Here is a 23,770-nt window from a genome sequence, read left to right as displayed (position 1 = left end):
GACGCGGATGGCTATGTCCTTCTCAGGAAAGACAGGCCAGCAAGGCGAGGTGGTGGCGTTGCTCTTTATGTGAGAGAGCGACTAGAACGTGCAGAGTACTGTCCAGGGGTGGAGGAGGAGCGGGTTGAGAGTTTGTGGATGGAACTAAGGGGCAGGCTGGCACGCGTGGCGCTGTTGTGGGTGTCTGTTACAGGCCCCTGGATCTGAACTAGGAAGCCGACAAGGCCTTCTACAGGCAGCTGATAGCAGCTTCGCAGTGACTGGCCCTGGTTATCGTGGGCGATTTTGACTACTCTGATATTTGCCGGAAGGTCTACTCAGCCAGTCCATCCGCAAGCCATCCAAGAGGTTCCTCCAGTGCACTGACGATAACTTGCAAATGGTGGATGAGGCAAGTAGGTGAGGAGCACTGCTGGATCTTGTTCTCAGTAACAAGGAGGGTCCGGTTGAAGTGGTGAAGGTTGAGGGCAGCCTTGGTTGCAGTGACGAGATGATGGAGTTCAGGATCTCGTGTGGCAGGATGAGAAAAACAAGCAGAGTCGCAAGCCCGGACTTCAGCAGGGCCAACTCGGTCCTTTTCTGTCAATTGCTAGGGGAAATCCCATGGGACAGGGTACTTGAAGGTAAAGGGGCCCAAGATAGTTGGTTAGCATTCAAGGACTGCGTCCTCTGAGCTCACGATCAGAGCATCCCAAACAGGTAGGAAGTCAAGAAAGGGAACCGGGAGACCTGCACGGTTAAACAGGGGACTGCTGGGCAAACTCAAGTGGAAGAGGAGAGCCTACAGGTCATGGAAGGTGGGGCTGGCCGCCTGGGAGGAATATAAGACTTGCCGGGTCCTGCACTTTGCCTGCGGTTGTTGTGGCCAATGCTACAGGCTTGGGGCAGTGTGGCTGGAAGACTGCGTAGAGGAAATGGACCTGGGGGTATTGGTTGATGCTTGACCGAACACGGGCCAGCAGTGTGCCCAGGTGGTCAAGAAGGCCAAGGGCATCCTGGCTTGCATCAGAAGCAGTGTTGCCAGCGGGAACAGGGAAGTAATTGTCCCCCTGTACTCAGCCCTGGTGAGGCCGCACCTCGAGTACTGTGTCCGGTTTTGGGCCCCTCACTGCAAGTAAGACGTTGAGGCCCTGGAGCGTGTTCAAAGAAGGGCAACAAAGCTGGTGAGGGGTCTGGAGCACAGGCCTTACGGGGAGCGGCTGAGGGAGCTGGGATCGTTCAGTCTGGAGAAGAGGAGGCTCAGGGGAGACCTTCTTGCTCTTCTGTAACTACCTGAAGGGAGGTTGTAGTGAGCTGGGGGTCGGCCTCTTCTCTCGTGTAACCAGATACAGGACTAGAGGGAACGGCTTCCAGCTGTGCCAGGAGAGGTTCAGGCTGGATGTTGGGAAATACCGCTTCCCTGAAAGAGTGATCAGGCACTGGAATGGGCTGCCCAGGGAGGTGGTGGACTCACCGACCCTGGAGGTATTCACGAAACGTTTGGACGTTGTGTTGAGGGACGTGGCTTAGTGAGAACCATTGGTGATGGAAGGGTGGACGGTTGGTCTGGGTGATCCTGTGGGTCTTTTCCAACCTTGGTGATTCCAGGGTTCTATGAACTAGGAAGGCTAAGGCCTCCTTAGAGTTTAACGTGGCAAGAGCGGTCAAGGACAACGGAAAGGGCTTCTTCAACTACACTGCAGGCAAAACTAACACTGGAGGCGATGTAGGCCCACTGATGAATGAGGTGGGTGCCCTGGTAAGAGAAGCTACAGAGAAGGCGGAGTTACTAAATGCCGCCTTTGTCTCTGTCCATACTGCTGGAAGCTGTCCTGAGGAGCCTAGGTCTGCATTGCTCAGAAAGGAGCAACTATACCAGTGCCTGGAATGCTAGCTTATCAGAATCCTGAAGCTGTGGGGGCACTGACCTTGACTGCTCCCCCCCCCCACCCGCAACCTGCTCTATTGCTTACCCTCCTCGCTATGGTGGGGTGAATGATCTGGTGGAAGAAGTCAGCTAAGGAGAGGGAGGTCACACACCAGGTACAGTGCTGCACAAAGCGGTTTCAGTTTGAAGAAGATTCGTTTAATTACCCATGAAAAAGAACTGGGGTAGTGAGAACTAACAGCAAACAAAAACCGTTTTTCCCATCCTAACTCGTGCCCAGCTCAGGCAGGTGAGGTAAGGATGGCAGCAGCGCATCTCGGGGATGGTCCCCAAAGTGGTACATGTGTTCACTTGTTGCCAAAGCTCCAGTGTGATGTATTTTTTGATGATACTCAAGTTATGTCCGTAAACTCCTCCCATCCCCATGCCGGGGGCTACTGCCAGCCTGCTTCCATATGGGCTGTGACCTCACAGAGTTCTCCCCACCCGCCGGACTATGATGTCATGGCTCTGCCCATGTAAGCCAGCGGCCAGCACTTTGTCTCTCCCAGTGCGGTCGTGACCGGCTTTGAGCGATGGTTGTCGACAGCGTTCTCCTTATCCCCAGCCTCCTGCTCCTGGTGGCTGGGCTGTCTCTGCTTGCCGCTTCCTGGTGCCGACAGGTAGGGAAATTTGAGGATGGGAGTCACTTGAGGCTAGGTGACTCGGGGCTTTGGGTAGGGGGGCGGGGGAATTTGGGCTGCCTCGCACGTCCTGTCACTGTGCCACATTCGTGTGCCCGTAGGGTTCTGAGCGGCGCCGGCAATGGTGGAGATGGTGGCAGCAGGTGGAAGCATCGAAGTCAGGTGAGTCCCCTGAGGGTCAGCCTGGCACATTGCCAGGCAGGGCCGGCCCTCTGGGAGAAGCCAAGCTTCATGCCAGCCTCTGTCATGTAGCAGCCAGGCCAGGTGGGCCCGGAAGATCGCCGGTGCCCCGTAACCTTCTGTGGCTCAGGCCCGCTCCCTGTTTTACAGGTGCTGAGAGGCGGGCAGGCAGGCGCGGGAGCCCCCTGTGCAGGCCAGGTTGCTCCCAGCAGCAAGCATCACCGTGGCAGGGCAGTCCCGTCCTGCCCCGTCTCATGCAGCCTGGAAAGACCCGGCCTTTGTTGCAGCGCAGTCTGCGCCCCTCTCTCCACGTGGACTCTGCCACTGGTACCGTCAGCTCTGCGGGGAAACCCGGCAGGCTTCCCAGGCAGGACCAGCGCCCGCAGGTTCTGGTGGCACGTGGGACCCCCCGGACGCTCGGTCAGCGTTCAAGGCTAGGCAGTGGAGTTCAAGACCTGCCACCTGAGATCTTCAAGTGCACAAAGCCACCAGTGAAAGGGATGGTCTTTCAGGAGGGCCTCGTTCAAACCGAGGAGAGAAAACGCTGGTGGGAATACAAGACCAGGAGGCCTATTTGGCCTATGCGCCCCCCAGCACCTCCCAAAGGGCCCAAGCAAGCAGGAGCTGCGGCAAGGCCATCACGTGGACCGGCTTTGAGCCTGGAGAACAAGGCAGACGGCAAAACTGAAACCTGCCAGCCCTCCACCTCTGGCGTCAGTGACAAGAGAGGCGCAGACAAATCGGACGCGCTCACTATGGAAAGGCTGTACCGGCAGCTCCTGGTGTCCCTCAAACGGCCCAAGACTAAGAACTGAAGAGCGGCCTCCTGCAACCTCTTCCTGCACGCAGCCACCAGCGGAAGGGACGATCGTGCAGGAGGCCATCTTTCCAACAGAGGAGGGGAAATGCTGGTGGAAGAGCAAGGCCAAGAGGCCTTCTGAGTATTGCATAGCCTCCCCAGCTCTTCCCAGAGTCTGGATGGAAGCTGGAGCAGCTGCAGGACCAACAGCAGGGCCAGCTTCAAGCCTGCAGAAGAGGGGACAGCAGAACTGAAACCTGCCAGCACCCGAACGCTGCTGTCATTGTTATGGATTCGTTGCTGACGTACCAACAGAGAACCGAATCTCAGCCCTAAGACCATCATTTGCATCGTACTGTTTCAGCCTGAGGTCTTTTGGATTGTTAAGAAGATAACTTAATAAAAGTCACGCTAGTCTTCAGAGAATTGCTATCCTTATTTCTTGACTCTTAGCAATAGGAGCAAGCTCTCTCTGCAAAGAAGAGCTTTGGAGCAGGTGAGGCTGCACTGGGGAAGGCATCTGAAGCAAGAAGCGCCGATGAAAGGCTCTTCTGGGGGCTTTTTGAAGCCGGCAAAAGTGCTTTGCCTGTGCCGGGGGGCTGGCAGCTTGCGGGCGGGCTGCCGATCTAGCTTGGGCGCAGCCGACACTGCCCATCCTGGAGCAGGCTAGCGGGCCGTAAGTAGCCTCAGGGAGGGCAGCAGCTAGCTGCCACCCACAGAGCACGCAGGGTGAGCACCCGGTGCTGGTGTGTGCGCCTTGCTGGCTGCAGCCTGTCCGGCAGGGCGTTGAGCCGCTGGCGATACACAGATGCCTGGCTATGAGACTGGTGCTGCAGGCAGGGCCCTGGGTTCTTTGCTAGCGGCTGGTCTTGTAAGAAGGACTCCAGACCTGAGCGTAATGCATGGGAAAGGTTTATCTCACAGTGGCAAAAGGGTTCTGGGAGAGGAATTAGCAGGGCTCACTCCGAGAGCTTTACAGTAGATTTGAAGGGGGATGGGGTTGTAGCTGGACTTGCACTGGTGGGGCAGCGCTCAAGTACTGATGAAGGCCGGGTGGCCTCCCACCCCCCTAGGGTGAAATGGGCGTGCTCAGCTTGCTCCCTGAAATGCCTGTACACCAATGCGCTCAGCGTGGGGAGTAAGCAGGAGGAGTTAGAAATCCGTGTTCAGGCAGGAGGTGGAGATCTGGGGGCAATTACGGAGACCTGGTGGGACAGATCACATGACCGGGATGCGGACGCGGATGGCTATGTCCTTCTCAGGAAAGACAGGCCAGCAAGGCGAGGTGGTGGCGTTGCTCTTTATGTGAGAGAGCGACTAGAACGTGCAGAGTACTGTCCAGGGGTGGAGGAGGAGCGGGTTGAGAGTTTGTGGGATGGAACTAAGGGGCAGGCTGGCACGCGTGGCGCTGTTGTGGGTGTCTGTTACAGGCCCCTGGATCTGAACTAGGAAGCCGACGAGGCCTTCTACAGGCAGCTGATAGCAGCTTCGCAGTGACTGGCCCTGGTTATTGTGGGCGATTTTGACTACTCTGATATTTGCCGGAAGGTCTACTCAGCCAGCCATCCGCAAGCCATCCAAGAGGTTCCTCCAGTGCACTGACGATAACTTGCAAATGGTGGATGAGGCAAGTAGGTGAGGAGCACTGCTGGATCTTGTTCTCAGTAACAAGGAGGGTCCGGTTGAAGTGGTGAAGGTTGAGGGCAGCCTTGGTTGCAGTGACGAGATGATGGAGTTCAGGATCTCGTGTGGCAGGATGAGAAAAACAAGCAGAGTCGCAAGCCCGGACTTCAGCAGGGCCAACTCGGTCCTTTTCTGTCAATTGCTAGGGGAAATCCCATGGGACAGGGTACTTGAAGGTAAAGGGGCCCAAGATAGTTGGTTAGCATTCAAGGACTGCGTCCTCTGAGCTCACGATCAGAGCATCCCAAACAGGTAGGAAGTCAAGAAAGGGAACCGGGAGACCTGCACGGTTAAACAGGGGACTGCTGGGCAAACTCAAGTGGAAGAGGAGAGCCTACAGGTCATGGAAGGTGGGGCTGGCCGCCTGGGAGGAATATAAGACTTGCCGGGTCCTGCACTTTGCCTGCGGTTGTTGTGGCCAATGCTACAGGCTTGGGGCAGTGTGGCTGGAAGACTGCGTAGAGGAAATGGACCTGGGGGTATTGGTTGATGCTTGACCGAACACGGGCCAGCAGTGTGCCCAGGTGGTCAAGAAGGCCAAGGGCATCCTGGCTTGCATCAGAAGCAGTGTTGCCAGCGGGAACAGGGAAGTAATTGTCCCCCTGTACTCAGCCCTGGTGAGGCCGCACCTCGAGTACTGTGTCCGGTTTTGGGCCCCTCACTGCAAGTAAGACGTTGAGGCCCTGGAGCGTGTTCAAAGAAGGGCAACAAAGCTGGTGAGGGGTCTGGAGCACAGGCCTTACGGGGAGCGGCTGAGGGAGCTGGGATCGTTCAGTCTGGAGAAGAGGAGGCTCAGGGGAGACCTTCTTGCTCTTCTGTAACTACCTGAAGGGAGGTTGTAGTGAGCTGGGGGTCGGCCTCTTCTCTCGTGTAACCAGATACAGGACTAGAGGGAACGGCTTCCAGCTGTGCCAGGAGAGGTTCAGGCTGGATGTTGGGAAATACCGCTTCCCTGAAAGAGTGATCAGGCACTGGAATGGGCTGCCCAGGGAGGTGGTGGACTCACCGACCCTGGAGGTATTCACGAAACGTTTTGGACGTTGTGTTGAGGGACGTGGCTTAGTGAGAACCATTGGTGATGGAAGGGTGGACGGTTGGTCTGGGTGATCCTGTGGGTCTTTTCCAACCTTGGTGATTCCAGGGTTCTATGAACTAGGAAGGCTAAGGCCTCCTTAGAGTTTAACGTGGCAAGAGCGGTCAAGGACAACGGAAAGGGCTTCTTCAACTACACTGCAGGCAAAACTAACACTGGAGGCGATGTAGGCCCACTGATGAATGAGGTGGGTGCCCTGGTAAGAGAAGCTACAGAGAAGGCGGAGTTACTAAATGCCGCCTTTGTCTCTGTCCATACTGCTGGAAGCTGTCCTGAGGAGCCTAGGTCTGCATTGCTCAGAAAGGAGCAACTATACCAGTGCCTGGAATGCTAGCTTATCAGAATCCTGAAGCTGTGGGGGCACTGACCTTGACTGCTCCCCCCCCCCCACCCGCAACCTGCTCTATTGCTTACCCTCCTCGCTATGGTGGGGTGAATGATCTGGTGGAAGAAGTCAGCTAAGGAGAGGGAGGTCACACACCAGGTACAGTGCTGCACAAAGCGGTTTCAGTTTGAAGAAGATTCGTTTAATTACCCATGAAAAAAGAACTGGGGTAGTGAGAACTAACAGCAAACAAAAACCGTTTTCCCATCCTAACTCGTGCCCAGCTCAGGCAGGTGAGGTAAGGATGGCAGCAGCGCATCTCGGGGATGGTCCCCAAAGTGGTACATGTGTTCACTTGTTGCCAAAGCTCCAGTGTGATGTATTTTTTGATGATACTCAAGTTATGTCCGTAACTCCTCCCATCCCCATGCCGGGGGCTACTGCCAGCCTGCTTCCATATGGGCTGTGACCTCACAGAGTTCTCCCCACCCGCCGGACTATGATGTCATGGCTCTGCCCATGTAAGCCAGCGGCCAGCACTTTGTCTCTCCCAGTGCGGTCGTGACCGGCTTTGAGCGATGGTTTGTCGACAGCGTTCTCCTTATCCCCAGCCTCCTGCTCCTGGTGGCTGGCTGTCTCTGCTTGCCGCTCCCTGGTGCCGACAGGTAGGGAAATTTGAGGATGGGAGTCACTTGAGGCTAGGTGACTCGGGGCTTTGGGTAGGGGGGCGGGGGAATTTGGGCTGCCTCGCACGTCCTGTCACTGTGCCACATTCGTGTGCCCGTAGGGTTCTGAGCGGCGCCGGCAATGGTGGAGATGGTGGCAGCAGGTGGAAGCATCGAAGTCAGGTGAGTCCCCTGAGGGTCAGCCTGGCACATTGCCAGGCAGGGCCGGCCCTCTGGGAGAAGCCAAGCTTCATGCCAGCCTCTGTCATGTAGCAGCCAGGCCAGGTGGGCCCGGAAGATCGCCGGTGCCCCGTAACCTTCTGTGGCTCAGGCCCGCTCCCTGTTTTACAGGTGCTGAGAGGCGGGCAGGCAGGCGCGGGAGCCCCCTGTGCAGGCCAGGTTGCTCCCAGCAGCAAGCATCACCGTGGCAGGGCAGTCCCGTCCTGCCCCGTCTCATGCAGCCTGGAAAGACCCGGCCTTTGTTGCAGCGCAGTCTGCGCCCCTCTCTCCACGTGGACTCTGCCACTAGTACCGTCAGCTCTGCGGGGAAACCCGGCAGGCTTCCCAGGCAGGACCAGCGCCCGCAGGTTCTGGTGGCACGTGGGACCCCCCGGACGCTCGGTCAGCGTTCAAGGCTAGGCAGTGGAGTTCAAGACCTGCCACCTGAGATCTTCAAGTGCACAAAGCCACCAGTGAAAGGGATGGTCTTTCAGGAGGGCCTCGTTCAAACCGAGGAGAGAAAACGCTGGTGGGAATACAAGACCAGGAGGCCTATTTGGCCTATGCGCCCCCCAGCACCTCCCAAAGGGCCCAAGCAAGCAGGAGCTGCGGCAAGGCCATCACGTGGACCGGCTTTGAGCCTGGAGAACAAGGCAGACGGCAAAACTGAAACCTGCCAGCCCTCCACCTCTGGCGTCAGTGACAAGAGAGGCGCAGACAAATCGGACGCGCTCACTATGGAAAGGCTGTACCGGCAGCTCCTGGTGTCCCTCAAACGGCCCAAGACTAAGAACTGAAGAGCGGCCTCCTGCAACCTCTTCCTGCACGCAGCCACCAGCGGAAGGGACGATCGTGCAGGAGGCCATCTTTCCAACAGAGGAGGGGAAATGCTGGTGGAAGAGCAAGGCCAAGAGGCCTTCTGAGTATTGCATAGCCTCCCCAGCTCTTCCCAGAGTCTGGATGGAAGCTGGAGCAGCTGCAGGACCAACAGCAGGGCCAGCTTCAAGCCTGCAGAAGAGGGGACAGCAGAACTGAAACCTGCCAGCACCCGAACGCTGCTGTCATTGTTATGGATTCGTTGCTGACGTACCAACAGAGAAACCGAATCTCAGCCCTAAGACCATCATTTGCATCGTACTGTTTCAGCCTGAGGTCTTTTGGATTGTTAAGAAGATAACTTAATAAAAGTCACGCTAGTCTTCAGAGAATTGCTATCCTTATTTCTTGACTCTTAGCAATAGGAGCAAGCTCTCTCTGCAAAGAAGAGCTTTGGAGCAGGTGAGGCTGCACTGGGGAAGGCATCTGAAGCAAGAAGCGCCGATGAAAGGCTCTTCTGGGGGCTTTTTGAAGCCGGCAAAAGTGCTTTGCCTGTGCCGGGGGGCTGGCAGCTTGCGGGCGGGCTGCCGATCTAGCTTGGGCGCAGCCGACACTGCCCATCCTGGAGCAGGCTAGCGGGCCGTAAGTAGCCTCAGGGAGGGCAGCAGCTAGCTGCCACCCACAGAGCACGCAGGGTGAGCACCCGGTGCTGGTGTGTGCGCCTTGCTGGCTGCAGCCTGTCCGGCAGGGCGTTGAGCCGCTGGCGATACACAGATGCCTGGCTATGAGACTGGTGCTGCAGGCAGGGCCCTGGGTTCTTTGCTAGCGGCTGGTCTTGTAAGAAGGACTCCAGACCTGAGCGTAATGCATGGGAAAGGTTTATCTCACAGTGGCAAAAGGGTTCTGGGAGAGGAATTAGCAGGGCTCACTCCGAGAGCTTTACAGTAGATTTGAAGGGGGATGGGGTTGTAGCTGGACTTGCACTGGTGGGGCAGCGCTCAAGTACTGATGAAGGCCGGGTGGCCTCCCACCCCCCTAGGGTGAAATGGGCGTGCTCAGCTTGCTCCCTGAAATGCCTGTACACCAATGCGCTCAGCGTGGGGAGTAAGCAGGAGGAGTTAGAAATCCGTGTTCAGGCAGGAGGTGGAGATCTGGGGGCAATTACGGAGACCTGGTGGGACAGATCACATGACCGGGATGCGGACGCGGATGGCTATGTCCTTCTCAGGAAAGACAGGCCAGCAAGGCGAGGTGGTGGCGTTGCTCTTTATGTGAGAGAGCGACTAGAACGTGCAGAGTACTGTCCAGGGGTGGAGGAGGAGCGGGTTGAGAGTTTGTGGGATGGAACTAAGGGGCAGGCTGGCACGCGTGGCGCTGTTGTGGGTGTCTGTTACAGGCCCCTGGATCTGAACTAGGAAGCCGACGAGGCCTTCTACAGGCAGCTGATAGCAGCTTCGCAGTGACTGGCCCTGGTTATCGTGGGCGATTTTGACTACTCTGATATTTGCCGGAAGGTCTACTCAGCCAGCCATCCGCAAGCCATCCAAGAGGTTCCTCCAGTGCACTGACGATAACTTGCAAATGGTGGATGAGGCAAGTAGGTGAGGAGCACTGCTGGATCTTGTTCTCAGTAACAAGGAGGGTCCGGTTGAAGTGGTGAAGGTTGAGGGCAGCCTTGGTTGCAGTGACGAGATGATGGAGTTCAGGATCTCGTGTGGCAGGATGAGAAAAACAAGCAGAGTCGCAAGCCCGGACTTCAGCAGGGCCAACTCGGTCCTTTTCTGTCAATTGCTAGGGGAAATCCCATGGGACAGGGTACTTGAAGGTAAAGGGGCCCAAGATAGTTGGTTAGCATTCAAGGACTGCGTCCTCTGAGCTCACGATCAGAGCATCCCAAACAGGTAGGAAGTCAAGAAAGGGAACCGGGAGACCTGCACGGTTAAACAGGGGACTGCTGGGCAAACTCAAGTGGAAGAGGAGAGCCTACAGGTCATGGAAGGTGGGGCTGGCCGCCTGGGAGGAATATAAGACTTGCCGGGTCCTGCACTTTGCCTGCGGTTGTTGTGGCCAATGCTACAGGCTTGGGGCAGTGTGGCTGGAAGACTGCGTAGAGGAAATGGACCTGGGGGTATTGGTTGATGCTTGACCGAACACGGGCCAGCAGTGTGCCCAGGTGGTCAAGAAGGCCAAGGGCATCCTGGCTTGCATCAGAAGCAGTGTTGCCAGCGGGAACAGGGAAGTAATTGTCCCCCTGTACTCAGCCCTGGTGAGGCCGCACCTCGAGTACTGTGTCCGGTTTTGGGCCCCTCACTGCAAGTAAGACGTTGAGGCCCTGGAGCGTGTTCAAAGAAGGGCAACAAAGCTGGTGAGGGGTCTGGAGCACAGGCCTTACGGGGAGCGGCTGAGGGAGCTGGGATCGTTCAGTCTGGAGAAGAGGAGGCTCAGGGGAGACCTTCTTGCTCTTCTGTAACTACCTGAAGGGAGGTTGTAGTGAGCTGGGGGTCGGCCTCTTCTCTCGTGTAACCAGATACAGGACTAGAGGGAACGGCTTCCAGCTGTGCCAGGAGAGGTTCAGGCTGGATGTTGGGAAATACCGCTTCCCTGAAAGAGTGATCAGGCACTGGAATGGGCTGCCCAGGGAGGTGGTGGACTCACCGACCCTGGAGGTATTCACGAAACGTTTGGACGTTGTGTTGAGGGACGTGGCTTAGTGAGAACCATTGGTGATGGAAGGGTGGACGGTTGGTCTGGGTGATCCTGTGGGTCTTTTCCAACCTTGGTGATTCCAGGGTTCTATGAACTAGGAAGGCTAAGGCCTCCTTAGAGTTTAACGTGGCAAGAGCGGTCAAGGACAACGGAAAGGGCTTCTTCAACTACACTGCAGGCAAAACTAACACTGGAGGCGATGTAGGCCCACTGATGAATGAGGTGGGTGCCCTGGTAAGAGAAGCTACAGAGAAGGCGGAGTTACTAAATGCCGCCTTTGTCTCTGTCCATACTGCTGGAAGCTGTCCTGAGGAGCCTAGGTCTGCATTGCTCAGAAAGGAGCAACTATACCAGTGCCTGGAATGCTAGCTTATCAGAATCCTGAAGCTGTGGGGGCACTGACCTTGACTGCTCCCCCCCCCCCACCCGCAACCTGCTCTATTGCTTACCCTCCTCGCTATGGTGGGGTGAATGATCTGGTGGAAGAAGTCAGCTAAGGAGAGGGAGGTCACACACCAGGTACAGTGCTGCACAAAGCGGTTTCAGTTTGAAGAAGATTCGTTTAATTACCCATGAAAAAAGAACTGGGGTAGTGAGAACTAACAGCAAACAAAAACCGTTTTCCCATCCTAACTCGTGCCCAGCTCAGGCACGTGAGGTAAGGATGGCAGCAGCGCATCTCGGGGATGGTCCCCAAAGTGGTACATGTGTTCACTTGTTGCCAAAGCTCCAGTGTGATGTATTTTTTGATGATACTCAAGTTATGTCCGTAACTCCTCCCATCCCCATGCCGGGGGCTACTGCCAGCCTGCTTCCATATGGGCTGTGACCTCACAGAGTTCTCCCCACCCGCCGGACTATGATGTCATGGCTCTGCCCATGTAAGCCAGCGGCCAGCACTTTGTCTCTCCCAGTGCGGTCGTGACCGGCTTTGAGCGATGGTTGTCGACAGCGTTCTCCTTATCCCCAGCCTCCTGCTCCTGGTGGCTGGGCTGTCTCTGCTTGCCGCTCCCTGGTGCCGACAGGTAGGGAAATTTGAGGATGGGAGTCACTTGAGGCTAGGTGACTCGGGGCTTTGGGTAGGGGGGGCGGGGGAATTTGGGCTGCCTCGCACGTCCTGTCACTGTGCCACATTCGTGTGCCCGTAGGGTTCTGAGCGGCGCCGGCAATGGTGGAGATGGTGGCAGCAGGTGGAAGCATCGAAGTCAGGTGAGTCCCCTGAGGGTCAGCCTGGCACATTGCCAGGCAGGGCCGGCCCTCTGGGAGAAGCCAAGCTTCATGCCAGCCTCTGTCATGTAGCAGCCAGGCCAGGTGGGCCCGGAAGATCGCCGGTGCCCCGTAACCTTCTGTGGCTCAGGCCCGCTCCCTGTTTTACAGGTGCTGAGAGGCGGGCAGGCAGGCGCGGGAGCCCCCTGTGCAGGCCAGGTTGCTCCCAGCAGCAAGCATCACCGTGGCAGGGCAGTCCCGTCCTGCCCCGTCTCATGCAGCCTGGAAAGACCCGGCCTTTGTTGCAGCGCAGTCTGCGCCCCTCTCTCCACGTGGACTCTGCCACTGGTACCGTCAGCTCTGCGGGGAAACCCGGCAGGCTTCCCAGGCAGGACCAGCGCCCGCAGGTTCTGGTGGCACGTGGGACCCCCCGGACGCTCGGTCAGCGTTCAAGGCTAGGCAGTGGAGTTCAAGACCTGCCACCTGAGATCTTCAAGTGCACAAAGCCACCAGTGAAAGGGATGGTCTTTCAGGAGGGCCTCGTTCAAACCGAGGAGAGAAAACGCTGGTGGGAATACAAGACCAGGAGGCCTATTTGGCCTATGCGCCCCCCAGCACCTCCCAAAGGGCCCAAGCAAGCAGGAGCTGCGGCAAGGCCATCACGTGGACCGGCTTTGAGCCTGGAGAACAAGGCAGACGGCAAAACTGAAACCTGCCAGCCCTCCACCTCTGGCGTCAGTGACAAGAGAGGCGCAGACAAATCGGACGCGCTCACTATGGAAAGGCTGTACCGGCAGCTCCTGGTGTCCCTCAAACGGCCCAAGACTAAGAACTGAAGAGCGGCCTCCTGCAACCTCTTCCTGCACGCAGCCACCAGCGGAAGGGATGATCGTGCAGGAGACCATCTTTCCAACAGAGGAGGGGAAATGCTGGTGGAAGAGCAAGGCCAAGAGGCCTTCTGAGTATTGCATAGCCTCCCCAGCTCTTCCCAGAGTCTGGATGGAAGCTGGAGCAGCTGCAGGACCAACAGCAGGGCCAGCTTCAAGCCTGCAGAAGAGGGGACAGCAGAACTGAAACCTGCCAGCACCCGAACGCTGCTGTCATTGTTATGGATTCGTTGCTGACGTACCAACAGAGAACCGAATCTCAGCCCTAAGACCATCATTTGCATCGTACTGTTTCAGCCTGAGGTCTTTTGGATTGTTAAGAAGATAACTTAATAAAAGTCACGCTAGTCTTCAGAGAATTGCTATCCTTATTTCTTGACTCTTAGCAATAGGAGCAAGCTCTCTCTGCAAAGAAGAGCTTTGGAGCAGGTGAGGCTGCACTGGGGAAGGCATCTGAAGCAAGAAGCGCCGATGAAAGGCTCTTCTGGGGGCTTTTTGAAGCCGGCAAAAGTGCTTTGCCTGTGCCGGGGGGCTGGCAGCTTGCGGGCGGGCTGCCGATCTAGCTTGGGCGCAGCCGACACTGCCCATCCTGGAGCAGGCTAGCGGGCCGTAAGTAGCCTCAGGGAGGGCAGCAGCTAGCTGCCACCCACAGAGCACGCAGGGTGAGCAACCGGTGCTGGTGTGTGCGCCTTGCTGGCTGCAGCCTGTCCGGCAGGGCGTTGAGCCGCTGGCGATACACAGATGCCTGGCTATGAGACTGGTGCTGCAGGCAGGGCCCTGGGTTCTTTGCTAGCGGCTGGTCTTGTAAGAAGGACTCCAGACCTGAGCGTAATGCATGGGAAAGGTTTATCTCACAGTGGCAAAAGGGTTCTGGGAGAGGAATTAGCAGGGCTCATTCCGAGAGCTTTACAGTAGATTTGAAGGGGGATGGGGTTGTAGCTGGACTTGCACTGGTGGGGCAGCGCTCAAGTACTGATGAAGGCCGGGTGGCCTCCCACCCCCCTAGGGTGAAATGGGCGTGCTCAGCTTGCTCCCTGAAATGCCTGTACACCAATGCGCTCAGCGTGGGGAGTAAGCAGGAGGAGTTAGAAATCCGTGTTCAGGCAGGAGGTGGAGATCTGGGGGCAATTACGGAGACCTGGTGGGACAGATCACATGACCGGGATGCGGACGCGGATGGCTATGTCCTTCTCAGGAAAGACAGGCCAGCAAGGCGAGGTGGTGGCGTTGCTCTTTATGTGAGAGAGCGACTAGAACGTGCAGAGTACTGTCCAGGGGTGGAGGAGGAGCGGGTTGAGAGTTTGTGGGATGGAACTAAGGGGCAGGCTGGCACGCGTGGCGCTGTTGTGGGTGTCTGTTACAGGCCCCTGGATCTGAACTAGGAAGCCGACGAGGCCTTCTACAGGCAGCTGATAGCAGCTTCGCAGTGACTGGCCCTGGTTATTGTGGGCGATTTTGACTACTCTGATATTTGCCGGAAGGTCTACTCAGCCAGCCATCCGCAAGCCATCCAAGAGGTTCCTCCAGTGCACTGACGATAACTTGCAAATGGTGGATGAGGCAAGTAGGTGAGGAGCACTGCTGGATCTTGTTCTCAGTAACAAGGAGGGTCCGGTTGAAGTGGTGAAGGTTGAGGGCAGCCTTGGTTGCAGTGACGAGATGATGGAGTTCAGGATCTCGTGTGGCAGGATGAGAAAAACAAGCAGAGTCGCAAGCCCGGACTTCAGCAGGGCCAACTCGGTCCTTTTCTGTCAATTGCTAGGGGAAATCCCATGGGACAGGGTACTTGAAGGTAAAGGGGCCCAAGATAGTTGGTTAGCATTCAAGGACTGCGTCCTCTGAGCTCACGATCAGAGCATCCCAAACAGGTAGGAAGTCAAGAAAGGGAACCGGGAGACCTGCACGGTTAAACAGGGGACTGCTGGGCAAACTCAAGTGGAAGAGGAGAGCCTACAGGTCATGGAAGGTGGGGCTGGCCGCCTGGGAGGAATATAAGACTTGCCGGGTCCTGCACTTTGCCTGCGGTTGTTGTGGCCAATGCTACAGGCTTGGGGCAGTGTGGCTGGAAGACTGCGTAGAGGAAATGGACCTGGGGGTATTGGTTGATGCTTGACCGAACACGGGCCAGCAGTGTGCCCAGGTGGTCAAGAAGGCCAAGGGCATCCTGGCTTGCATCAGAAGCAGTGTTGCCAGCGGGAACAGGGAAGTAATTGTCCCCCTGTACTCAGCCCTGGTGAGGCCGCACCTCGAGTACTGTGTCCGGTTTTGGGCCCCTCACTGCAAGTAAGACGTTGAGGCCCTGGAGCGTGTTCAAAGAAGGGCAACAAAGCTGGTGAGGGGTCTGGAGCACAGGCCTTACGGGGAGCGGCTGAGGGAGCTGGGATCGTTCAGTCTGGAGAAGAGGAGGCTCAGGGGAGACCTTCTTGCTCTTCTGTAACTACCTGAAGGGAGGTTGTAGTGAGCTGGGGTCGGCCTCTTCTCTCGTGTAACCAGATACAGGACTAGAGGGAACGGCTTCCAGCTGTGCCAGGAGAGGTTCAGGCTGGATGTTGGGAAATACCGCTTCCCTGAAAGAGTGATCAGGCACTGGAATGGGCTGCCCAGGGAGGTGGTGGACTCACCGACCCTGGAGGTATTCACGAAACGTTTGGACGTTGTGTTGAGGGACGTGGCTTAGTGAGAACCATTGGTGATGGAAGGGTGGACGGTTGGTCTGGGTGATCCTGTGGGTCTTTTCCAACCTTGGTGATTCCAGGGTTCTATGAACTAGGAAGGCTAAGGCCTCCTTAGAGTTTAACGTGGCAAGAGCGGTCAAGGACAACGGAAAGGGCTTCTTCAACTACACTGCAGGCAAAACTAACACTGGAGGCGATGTAGGCCCACTGATGAATGAGGTGGGTGCCCTGGTAAGAGAAGCTACAGAGAAGGCGGAGTTACTAAATGCCGCCTTTGTCTCTGTCCATACTGCTGGAAGCTGTCCTGAGGAGCCTAGGTCTGCATTGCTCAGAAAGGAGCAACTATACCAGTGCCTGGAATGCTAGCTTATCAGAATCCTGAAGCTGTGGGGGCACTGACCTTGACTGCTCCCCCCCCCCCACCCGCAACCTGCTCTATTGCTTACCCTCCTCGCTATGGTGGGGTGAATGATCTGGTGGAAGAAGTCAGCTAAGGAGAGGGAGGTCACACACCAGGTACAGTGCTGCACAAAGCGGTTTCAGTTTGAAGAAGATTCGTTTAATTACCCATGAAAAAAGAACTGGGGTAGTGAGAACTAACAGCAAACAAAAACCGTTTTCCCATCCTAACTCGTGCCCAGCTCAGGCAGGTGAGGTAAGGATGGCAGCAGCGCATCTCGGGGATGGTCCCCAAAGTGGTACATGTGTTCACTTGTTGCCAAAGCTCCAGTGTGATGTATTTTTTGATGATACTCAAGTTATGTCCGTAACTCCTCCCATCCCCATGCCGGGGGCTACTGCCAGCCTGCTTCCATATGGGCTGTGACCTCACAGAGTTCTCCCCACCCGCCGGACTATGATGTCATGGCTCTGCCCATGTAAGCCAGCGGCCAGCACTTTGTCTCTCCCAGTGCGGTCGTGACCGGCTTTGAGCGATGGTTGTCGACAGCGTTCTCCTTATCCCCAGCCTCCTGCTCCTGGTGGCTGGGCTGTCTCTGCTTGCCGCTTCCTGGTGCCGACAGGTAGGGAAATTTGAGGATGGGAGTCACTTGAGGCTAGGTGACTCGGGGCTTTGGGTAGGGGGGCGGGGGAATTTGGGCTGCCTCGCACGTCCTGTCACTGTGCCACATTCGTGTGCCCGTAGGGTTCTGAGCGGCGCCGGCAATGGTGGAGATGGTGGCAGCAGGTGGAAGCATCGAAGTCAGGTGAGTCCCCTGAGGGTCAGCCTGGCACATTGCCAGGCAGGGCCGGCCCTCTGGGAGAAGCCAAGCTTCATGCCAGCCTCTGTCATGTAGCAGCCAGGCCAGGTGGGCCCGGAAGATCGCCGGTGCCCCGTAACCTTCTGTGGCTCAGGCCCGCTCCCTGTTTTACAGGTGCTGAGAGGCGGGCAGGCAGGCGCGGGAGCCCCCTGTGCAGGCCAGGTTGCTCCCAGCAGCAAGCATCACCGTGGCAGGGCAGTCCCGTCCTGCCCCGTCTCATGCAGCCTGGAAAGACCCGGCCTTTGTTGCAGCGCAGTCTGCGCCCCTCTCTCCACGTGGACTCTGCCACTGGTACCGTCAGCTCTGCGGGGAAACCCGGCAGGCTTCCCAGGCAGGACCAGCGCCCGCAGGTTCTGGTGGCACGTGGGACCCCCCGGACGCTCGGTCAGCGTTCAAGGCTAGGCAGTGGAGTTCAAGACCTGCCACCTGAGATCTTCAAGTGCACAAAGCCACCAGTGAAAGGGATGGTCTTTCAGGAGGGCCTCGTTCAAACCGAGGAGAGAAAACGCTGGTGGGAATACAAGACCAGGAGGCCTATTTGGCCTATGCGCCCCCCAGCACCTCCCAAAGGGCCCAAGCAAGCAGGAGCTGCGGCAAGGCCATCACGTGGACCGGCTTTGAGCCTGGAGAACAAGGCAGACGGCAAAACTGAAACCTGCCAGCCCTCCACCTCTGGCGTCAGTGACAAGAGAGGCGCAGACAAATCGGACGCGCTCACTATGGAAAGGCTGTACCGGCAGCTCCTGGTGTCCCTCAAACGGCCCAAGACTAAGAACTGAAGAGCGGCCTCCTGCAACCTCTTCCTGCACGCAGCCACCAGCGGAAGGGACGATCGTGCAGGAGGCCATCTTTCCAACAGAGGAGGGGAAATGCTGGTGGAAGAGCAAGGCCAAGAGGCCTTCTGAGTATTGCATAGCCTCCCCAGCTCTTCCCAGAGTCTGGATGGAAGCTGGAGCAGCTGCAGGACCAACAGCAGGGCCAGCTTCAAGCCTGCAGAAGAGGGGACAGCAGAACTGAAACCTGCCAGCACCCGAACGCTGCTGTCATTGTTATGGATTCGTTGCTGACGTACCAACAGAGAACCGAATCTCAGCCCTAAGACCATCATTTGCATCGTACTGTTTCAGCCTGAGGTCTTTTGGATTGTTAAGAAGATAACTTAATAAAAGTCACGCTAGTCTTCAGAGAATTGCTATCCTTATTTCTTGACTCTTAGCAATAGGAGCAAGCTCTCTCTGCAAAGAAGAGCTTTGGAGCAGGTGAGGCTGCACTGGGGAAGGCATCTGAAGCAAGAAGCGCCGATGAAAGGCTCTTCTGGGGGCTTTTTGAAGCCGGCAAAAGTGCTTTGCCTGTGCCGGGGGGCTGGCAGCTTGTGGGCGGGCTGCCGATCTAGCTTGGGCGCAGCCGACACTGCCCATCCTGGAGCAGGCTAGCGGGCCGTAAGTAGCCTCAGGGAGGGCAGCAGCTAGCTGCCACCCACAGAGCACGCAGGGTGAGCACCCGGTGCTGGTGTGTGCGCCTTGCTGGCTGCAGCCTGTCTGGCAGGGCGTTGAGCCGCTGGCGATACACAGATGCCTGGCTATGAGACTGGTGCTGCAGGCAGGGCCCTGGGTTCTTTGCTAGCGGCTGGTCTTGTAAGAAGGACTCCAGACCTGAGCGTAATGCATGGGAAAGGTTTATCTCACAGTGGCAAAAGGGTTCTGGGAGAGGAATTAGCAGGGCTCACTCCGAGAGCTTTACAGTAGATTTGAAGGGGGATGGGGTTGTAGCTGGACTTGCACTGGTGGGGCAGCGCTCAAGTACTGATGAAGGCCGGGTGGCCTCCCACCCCCCTAGGGTGAAATGGGCGTGCTCAGCTTGCTCCCTGAAATGCCTGTACACCAATGCGCTCAGCGTGGGGAGTAAGCAGGAGGAGTTAGAAATCCGTGTTCAGGCAGGAGGTGGAGATCTGGGGGCAATTACGGAGACCTGGTGGGACAGATCACATGACCGGGATGCGGACGCGGATGGCTATGTCCTTCTCAGGAAAGACAGGCCAGCAAGGTGAGGTGGTGGCGTTGCTCTTTATGTGAGAGAGCGACTAGAACGTGCAGAGTACTGTCCAGGGGTGGAGGAGGAGCGGGTTGAGAGTTTGTGGGATGGAACTAAGGGGCAGGCTGGCACGCGTGGCGCTGTTGTGGGTGTCTGTTACAGGCCCCTGGATCTGAACTAGGAAGCCGACGAGGCCTTCTACAGGCAGCTGATAGCAGCTTCGCAGTGACTGGCCCTGGTTATTGTGGGCGATTTTGACTACTCTGATATTTGCCGGAAGGTCTACTCAGCCAGTCATCCGCAAGCCATCCAAGAGGTTCCTCCAGTGCACTGACGATAACTTGCAAATGGTGGATGAGGCAAGTAGGTGAGGAGCACTGCTGGATCTTGTTCTCAGTAACAAGGAGGGTCCGGTTGAAGTGGTGAAGGTTGAGGGCAGCCTTGGTTGCAGTGACGAGATGATGGAGTTCAGGATCTCGTGTGGCAGGATGAGAAAAACAAGCAGAGTCGCAAGCCCGGACTTCAGCAGGGCCAACTCGGTCCTTTTCTGTCAATTGCTAGGGGAAATCCCATGGGACAGGGTACTTGAAGGTAAAGGGGCCCAAGATAGTTGGTTAGCATTCAAGGACTGCGTCCTCTGAGCTCACGATCAGAGCATCCCAAACAGGTAGGAAGTCAAGAAAGGGAACCGGGAGACCTGCACGGTTAAACAGGGGACTGCTGGGCAAACTCAAGTGGAAGAGGAGAGCCTACAGGTCATGGAAGGTGGGGCTGGCCGCCTGGGAGGAATATAAGACTTGCCGGGTCCTGCACTTTGCCTGCGGTTGTTGTGGCCAATGCTACAGGCTTGGGGCAGTGTGGCTGGAAGACTGCGTAGAGGAAATGGGGGTATTGGTTGATGCTTGACCGAACACGGGCCAGCAGTGTGCCCAGGTGGTCAAGAAGGCCAAGGGCATCCTGGCTTGCATCAGAAGCAGTGTTGCCAGCGGGAACAGGGAAGTAATTGTCCCCCTGTACTCAGCCCTGGTGAGGCCGCACCTCGAGTACTGTGTCCGGTTTTGGGCCCCTCACTGCAAGTAAGACGTTGAGGCCCTGGAGCGTGTTCAAAGAAGGGCAACAAAGCTGGTGAGGGGTCTGGAGCACAGGCCTTACGGGGAGCGGCTGAGGGAGCTGGGATCGTTCAGTCTGGAGAAGAGGAGGCTCAGGGGAGACCTTCTTGCTCTTCTGTAACTACCTGAAGGGAGGTTGTAGTGAGCTGGGGGTCGGCCTCTTCTCTCGTGTAACCAGATACAGGACTAGAGGGAACGGCTTCCAGCTGTGCCAGGAGAGGTTCAGGCTGGATGTTGGGAAATACCGCTTCCCTGAAAGAGTGATCAGGCACTGGAATGGGCTGCCCAGGGAGGTGGTGGACTCACCGACCCTGGAGGTATTCACGAAACGTTTGGACGTTGTGTTGAGGGACGTGGCTTAGTGAGAACCATTGGTGATGGAAGGGTGGACGGTTGGTCTGGGTGATCCTGTGGGTCTTTTCCAACCTTGGTGATTCCAGGGTTCTATGAACTAGGAAGGCTAAGGCCTCCTTAGAGTTTAACGTGGCAAGAGCGGTCAAGGACAACGGAAAGGGCTTCTTCAACTACACTGCAGGCAAAACTAACACTGGAGGCGATGTAGGCCCACTGATGAATGAGGTGGGTGCCCTGGTAAGAGAAGCTACAGAGAAGGCGGAGTTACTAAATGCCGCCTTTGTCTCTGTCCATACTGCTGGAGGCTGTCCTGAGGAGCCTAGGTCTGCATTGCTCAGAAAGGAGCAACTATACCAGTGCCTGGAATGCTAGCTTATCAGAATCCTGAAGCTGTGGGGGCACTGACCTTGACTGCTCCCCCCCCCCCACCCGCAACCTGCTCTATTGCTTACCCTCCTCGCTATGGTGGGGTGAATGATCTGGTGGAAGAAGTCAGCTAAGGAGAGGGAGGTCACACACCAGGTACAGTGCTGCACAAAGCGGTTTCAGTTTGAAGAAGATTCGTTTAATTACCCATGAAAAAAGAACTGGGGTAGTGAGAACTAACAGCAAACAAAAACCGTTTTCCCATCCTAACTCGTGCCCAGCTCAGGCAGGTGAGGTAAGGATGGCAGCAGCGCATCTCGGGGATGGTCCCCAAAGTGGTACATGTGTTCACTTGTTGCCAAAGCTCCAGTGTGATGTATTTTTTGATGATACTCAAGTTATGTCCGTAACTCCTCCCATCCCCATGCCGGGGGCTACTGCCAGCCTGCTTCCATATGGGCTGTGACCTCACAGAGTTCTCCCCACCCGCCGGACTATGATGTCATGGCTCTGCCCATGTAAGCCAGCGGCCAGCACTTTGTCTCTCCCAGTGCGGTCGTGACCGGCTTTGAGCGATGGTTGTCGACAGCGTTCTCCTTATCCCCAGCCTCCTGCTCCTGGTGGCTGGGCTGTCTCTGCTTGCCGCTCCCTGGTGCCGACAGGTAGGGAAATTTGAGGATGGGAGTCACTTGAGGCTAGGTGACTCGGGGCTTTGGGTAGGGGGGCGGGGGAATTTGGGCTGCCTCGCACGTCCTGTCACTGTGCCACATTCGTGTGCCCGTAGGGTTCTGAGCGGCGCCGGCAATGGTGGAGATGGTGGCAGCAGGTGGAAGCATCGAAGTCAGGTGAGTCCCCTGAGGGTCAGCCTGGCACATTGCCAGGCAGGGCCGGCCCTCTGGGAGAAGCCAAGCTTCATGCCAGCCTCTGTCATGTAGCAGCCAGGCCAGGTGGGCCCGGAAGATCGCCGGTGCCCCGTAACCTTCTGTGGCTCAGGCCCGCTCCCTGTTTTACAGGTGCTGAGAGGCGGGCAGGCAGGCGCGGGAGCCCCCTGTGCAGGCCAGGTTGCTCCCAGCAGCAAGCATCACCGTGGCAGGGCAGTCCCGTCCTGCCCCGTCTCATGCAGCCTGGAAAGACCCGGCCTTTGTTGCAGCGCAGTCTGCGCCCCTCTCTCCACGTGGACTCTGCCACTGGTACCGTCAGCTCTGCGGGGAAACCCGGCAGGCTTCCCAGGCAGGACCAGCGCCCGCAGGTTCTGGTGGCACGTGGGACCCCCCGGACGCTCGGTCAGCGTTCAAGGCTAGGCAGTGGAGTTCAAGACCTGCCACCTGAGATCTTCAAGTGCACAAAGCCACCAGTGAAAGGGATGGTCTTTCAGGAGGGCCTCGTTCAAACCGAGGAGAGAAAACGCTGGTGGGAATACAAGACCAGGAGGCCTATTTGGCCTATGCGCCCCCCAGCACCTCCCAAAGGGCCCAAGCAAGCAGGAGCTGCGGCAAGGCCATCACGTGGACCGGCTTTGAGCCTGGAGAACAAGGCAGACGGCAAAACTGAAACCTGCCAGCCCTCCACCTCTGGCGTCAGTGACAAGAGAGGCGCAGACAAATCGGACGCGCTCACTATGGAAAGGCTGTACCGGCAGCTCCTGGTGTCCCTCAAACGGCCCAAGACTAAGAACTGAAGAGCGGCCTCCTGCAACCTCTTCCTGCACGCAGCCACCAGCGGAAGGGACGATCGTGCAGGAGGCCATCTTTCCAACAGAGGAGGGGAAATGCTGGTGGAAGAGCAAGGCCAAGAGGCCTTCTGAGTATTGCATAGCCTCCCCAGCTCTTCCCAGAGTCTGGATGGAAGCTGGAGCAGCTGCAGGACCAACAGCAGGGCCAGCTTCAAGCCTGCAGAAGAGGGGACAGCAGAACTGAAACCTGCCAGCACCCGAACGCTGCTGTCATTGTTATGGATTCGTTGCTGACGTACCAACAGAGAACCGAATCTCAGCCCTAAGACCATCATTTGCATCGTACTGTTTCAGCCTGAGGTCTTTTGGATTGTTAAGAAGATAACTTAATAAAAGTCACGCTAGTCTTCAGAGAATTGCTATCCTTATTTCTTGACTCTTAGCAATAGGAGCAAGCTCTCTCTGCAAAGAAGAGCTTTGGAGCAGGTGAGGCTGCACTGGGGAAGGCATCTGAAGCAAGAAGCGCCGATGAAAGGCTCTTCTGGGGGCTTTTTGAAGCCGGCAAAAGTGCTTTGCCTGTGCCGGGGGGCTGGCAGCTTGTGGGCGGGCTGCCGATCTAGCTTGGGCGCAGCCGACACTGCCCATCCTGGAGCAGGCTAGCGGGCCGTAAGTAGCCTCAGGGAGGGCAGCAGCTAGCTGCCACCCACAGAGCACGCAGGGTGAGCAACCGGTGCTGGTGTGTGCGCCTTGCTGGCTGCAGCCTGTCCGGCAGGGCGTTGAGCCGCTGGCGATACACAGATGCCTGGCTATGAGACTGGTGCTGCAGGCAGGGCCCTGGGTTCTTTGCTAGCGGCTGGTCTTGTAAGAAGGACTCCAGACCTGAGCGTAATGCATGGGAAAGGTTTATCTCACAGTGGCAAAAGGGTTCTGGGAGAGGAATTAGCAGGGCTCATTCCGAGAGCTTTACAGTAGATTTGAAGGGGGATGGGGTTGTAGCTGGACTTGCACTGGTGGGGCAGCGCTCAAGTACTGATGAAGGCCGGGTGGCCTCCCACCCCCCTAGGGTGAAATGGGCGTGCTCAGCTTGCTCCCTGAAATGCCTGTACACCAATGCGCTCAGCGTGGGGAGTAAGCAGGAGGAGTTAGAAATCCGTGTTCAGGCAGGAGGTGGAGAT

At 57.0% G+C, this 23,770-nt stretch overlaps 4 protein-coding genes across 8 annotated transcripts; all 4 read left to right on the top strand.

Moving 5' to 3' along the window:
* The first annotated feature begins 2,298 nt into the window (after positions 1 to 2,298).
* Positions 2,299 to 3,952, top strand: LOC121110326. 2 transcript variants are annotated; one of them, XM_040697509.1, is made up of 3 exons: positions 2,299 to 2,529; positions 2,652 to 2,712; positions 2,881 to 3,952. In XM_040697509.1, exons 1-3 carry the CDS (start codon positions 2,443 to 2,445, stop codon positions 3,543 to 3,545), a joined length of 813 nt encoding a protein of 270 aa, XP_040553443.1. In that variant the 5' UTR covers positions 2,299 to 2,442; the 3' UTR covers positions 3,546 to 3,952. The 2 variants fall into 2 exon arrangements, with proteins under 2 accessions (XP_040553443.1, XP_040553442.1); XM_040697508.1 differs by having other exon boundaries at positions 2,652 to 3,952.
* A 7,657-nt stretch (positions 3,953 to 11,609) lies between these two features.
* On the top strand, positions 11,610 to 13,485 carry LOC121110404. Of its 2 annotated transcripts, XM_040697576.1 has the most exons (3): positions 11,619 to 12,061; positions 12,185 to 12,245; positions 12,414 to 13,485. In XM_040697576.1, the coding sequence occupies exons 1-3, from the start codon at positions 11,975 to 11,977 to the stop codon at positions 13,076 to 13,078; spliced, it is 813 nt and encodes a 270-aa protein (XP_040553510.1). In that variant the 5' UTR covers positions 11,619 to 11,974; the 3' UTR covers positions 13,079 to 13,485. The 2 variants fall into 2 exon arrangements, with proteins under 2 accessions (XP_040553509.1, XP_040553510.1); XM_040697575.1 differs by having other exon boundaries at positions 11,610 to 12,061; positions 12,185 to 13,485.
* A 2,742-nt stretch (positions 13,486 to 16,227) lies between these two features.
* Positions 16,228 to 18,249, top strand: LOC121110347. 2 transcript variants are annotated; one of them, XM_040697574.2, is made up of 3 exons: positions 16,278 to 16,826; positions 16,949 to 17,009; positions 17,178 to 18,249. In XM_040697574.2, exons 1-3 carry the CDS (start codon positions 16,740 to 16,742, stop codon positions 17,840 to 17,842), a joined length of 813 nt encoding a protein of 270 aa, XP_040553508.1. In that variant the 5' UTR covers positions 16,278 to 16,739; the 3' UTR covers positions 17,843 to 18,249. The 2 variants fall into 2 exon arrangements, with proteins under 2 accessions (XP_040553507.1, XP_040553508.1); XM_040697573.1 differs by having other exon boundaries at positions 16,228 to 16,826; positions 16,949 to 18,249.
* Positions 18,250 to 20,558: 2,309 nt separating this feature from the next.
* LOC121110348 lies at positions 20,559 to 23,008 on the top strand. Of its 2 annotated transcripts, XM_040697572.2 has the most exons (3): positions 21,037 to 21,585; positions 21,708 to 21,768; positions 21,937 to 23,008. In XM_040697572.2, the coding sequence occupies exons 1-3, from the start codon at positions 21,499 to 21,501 to the stop codon at positions 22,599 to 22,601; spliced, it is 813 nt and encodes a 270-aa protein (XP_040553506.1). In that variant the 5' UTR covers positions 21,037 to 21,498; the 3' UTR covers positions 22,602 to 23,008. The 2 variants fall into 2 exon arrangements, with proteins under 2 accessions (XP_040553505.1, XP_040553506.1); XM_040697571.1 differs by having other exon boundaries at positions 20,559 to 21,585; positions 21,708 to 23,008.
* The last annotated feature ends 762 nt before the right edge of the window (positions 23,009 to 23,770 follow it).

Source organism: Gallus gallus, chromosome 3, assembly GCF_016699485.2.
Source record: "Gallus gallus isolate bGalGal1 chromosome 3, bGalGal1.mat.broiler.GRCg7b, whole genome shotgun sequence".
NCBI lineage: Eukaryota > Metazoa > Chordata > Aves > Galliformes > Phasianidae > Gallus > Gallus gallus.
Note: the sequence above shows the minus strand (reverse complement) of the source record. Positions and strands in the feature narration are given on the sequence as shown.

Excerpts from the sequence above, each read along its gene's own strand:
- LOC121110326 (XM_040697508.1), top strand. The coding sequence starts at position 2,443 with ATGGTTGTCGACAGCGTTCTCCTTATCCCCAGCCTCCTGCTCCTGGTG. Across the intron at positions 2,530-2,651 it reads CCGCTTCCTGGTGCCGACAG|GGTTCTGAGCGGCGCCGGCA; the intron begins GTAGGGAAATTT and ends GTGTGCCCGTAG.
- LOC121110404 (XM_040697575.1), top strand. The coding sequence starts at position 11,975 with ATGGTTGTCGACAGCGTTCTCCTTATCCCCAGCCTCCTGCTCCTGGTG. Across the intron at positions 12,062-12,184 it reads CCGCTCCCTGGTGCCGACAG|GGTTCTGAGCGGCGCCGGCA; the intron begins GTAGGGAAATTT and ends GTGTGCCCGTAG.
- LOC121110347 (XM_040697573.1), top strand. The coding sequence starts at position 16,740 with ATGGTTGTCGACAGCGTTCTCCTTATCCCCAGCCTCCTGCTCCTGGTG. Across the intron at positions 16,827-16,948 it reads CCGCTTCCTGGTGCCGACAG|GGTTCTGAGCGGCGCCGGCA; the intron begins GTAGGGAAATTT and ends GTGTGCCCGTAG.
- LOC121110348 (XM_040697571.1), top strand. The coding sequence starts at position 21,499 with ATGGTTGTCGACAGCGTTCTCCTTATCCCCAGCCTCCTGCTCCTGGTG. Across the intron at positions 21,586-21,707 it reads CCGCTCCCTGGTGCCGACAG|GGTTCTGAGCGGCGCCGGCA; the intron begins GTAGGGAAATTT and ends GTGTGCCCGTAG.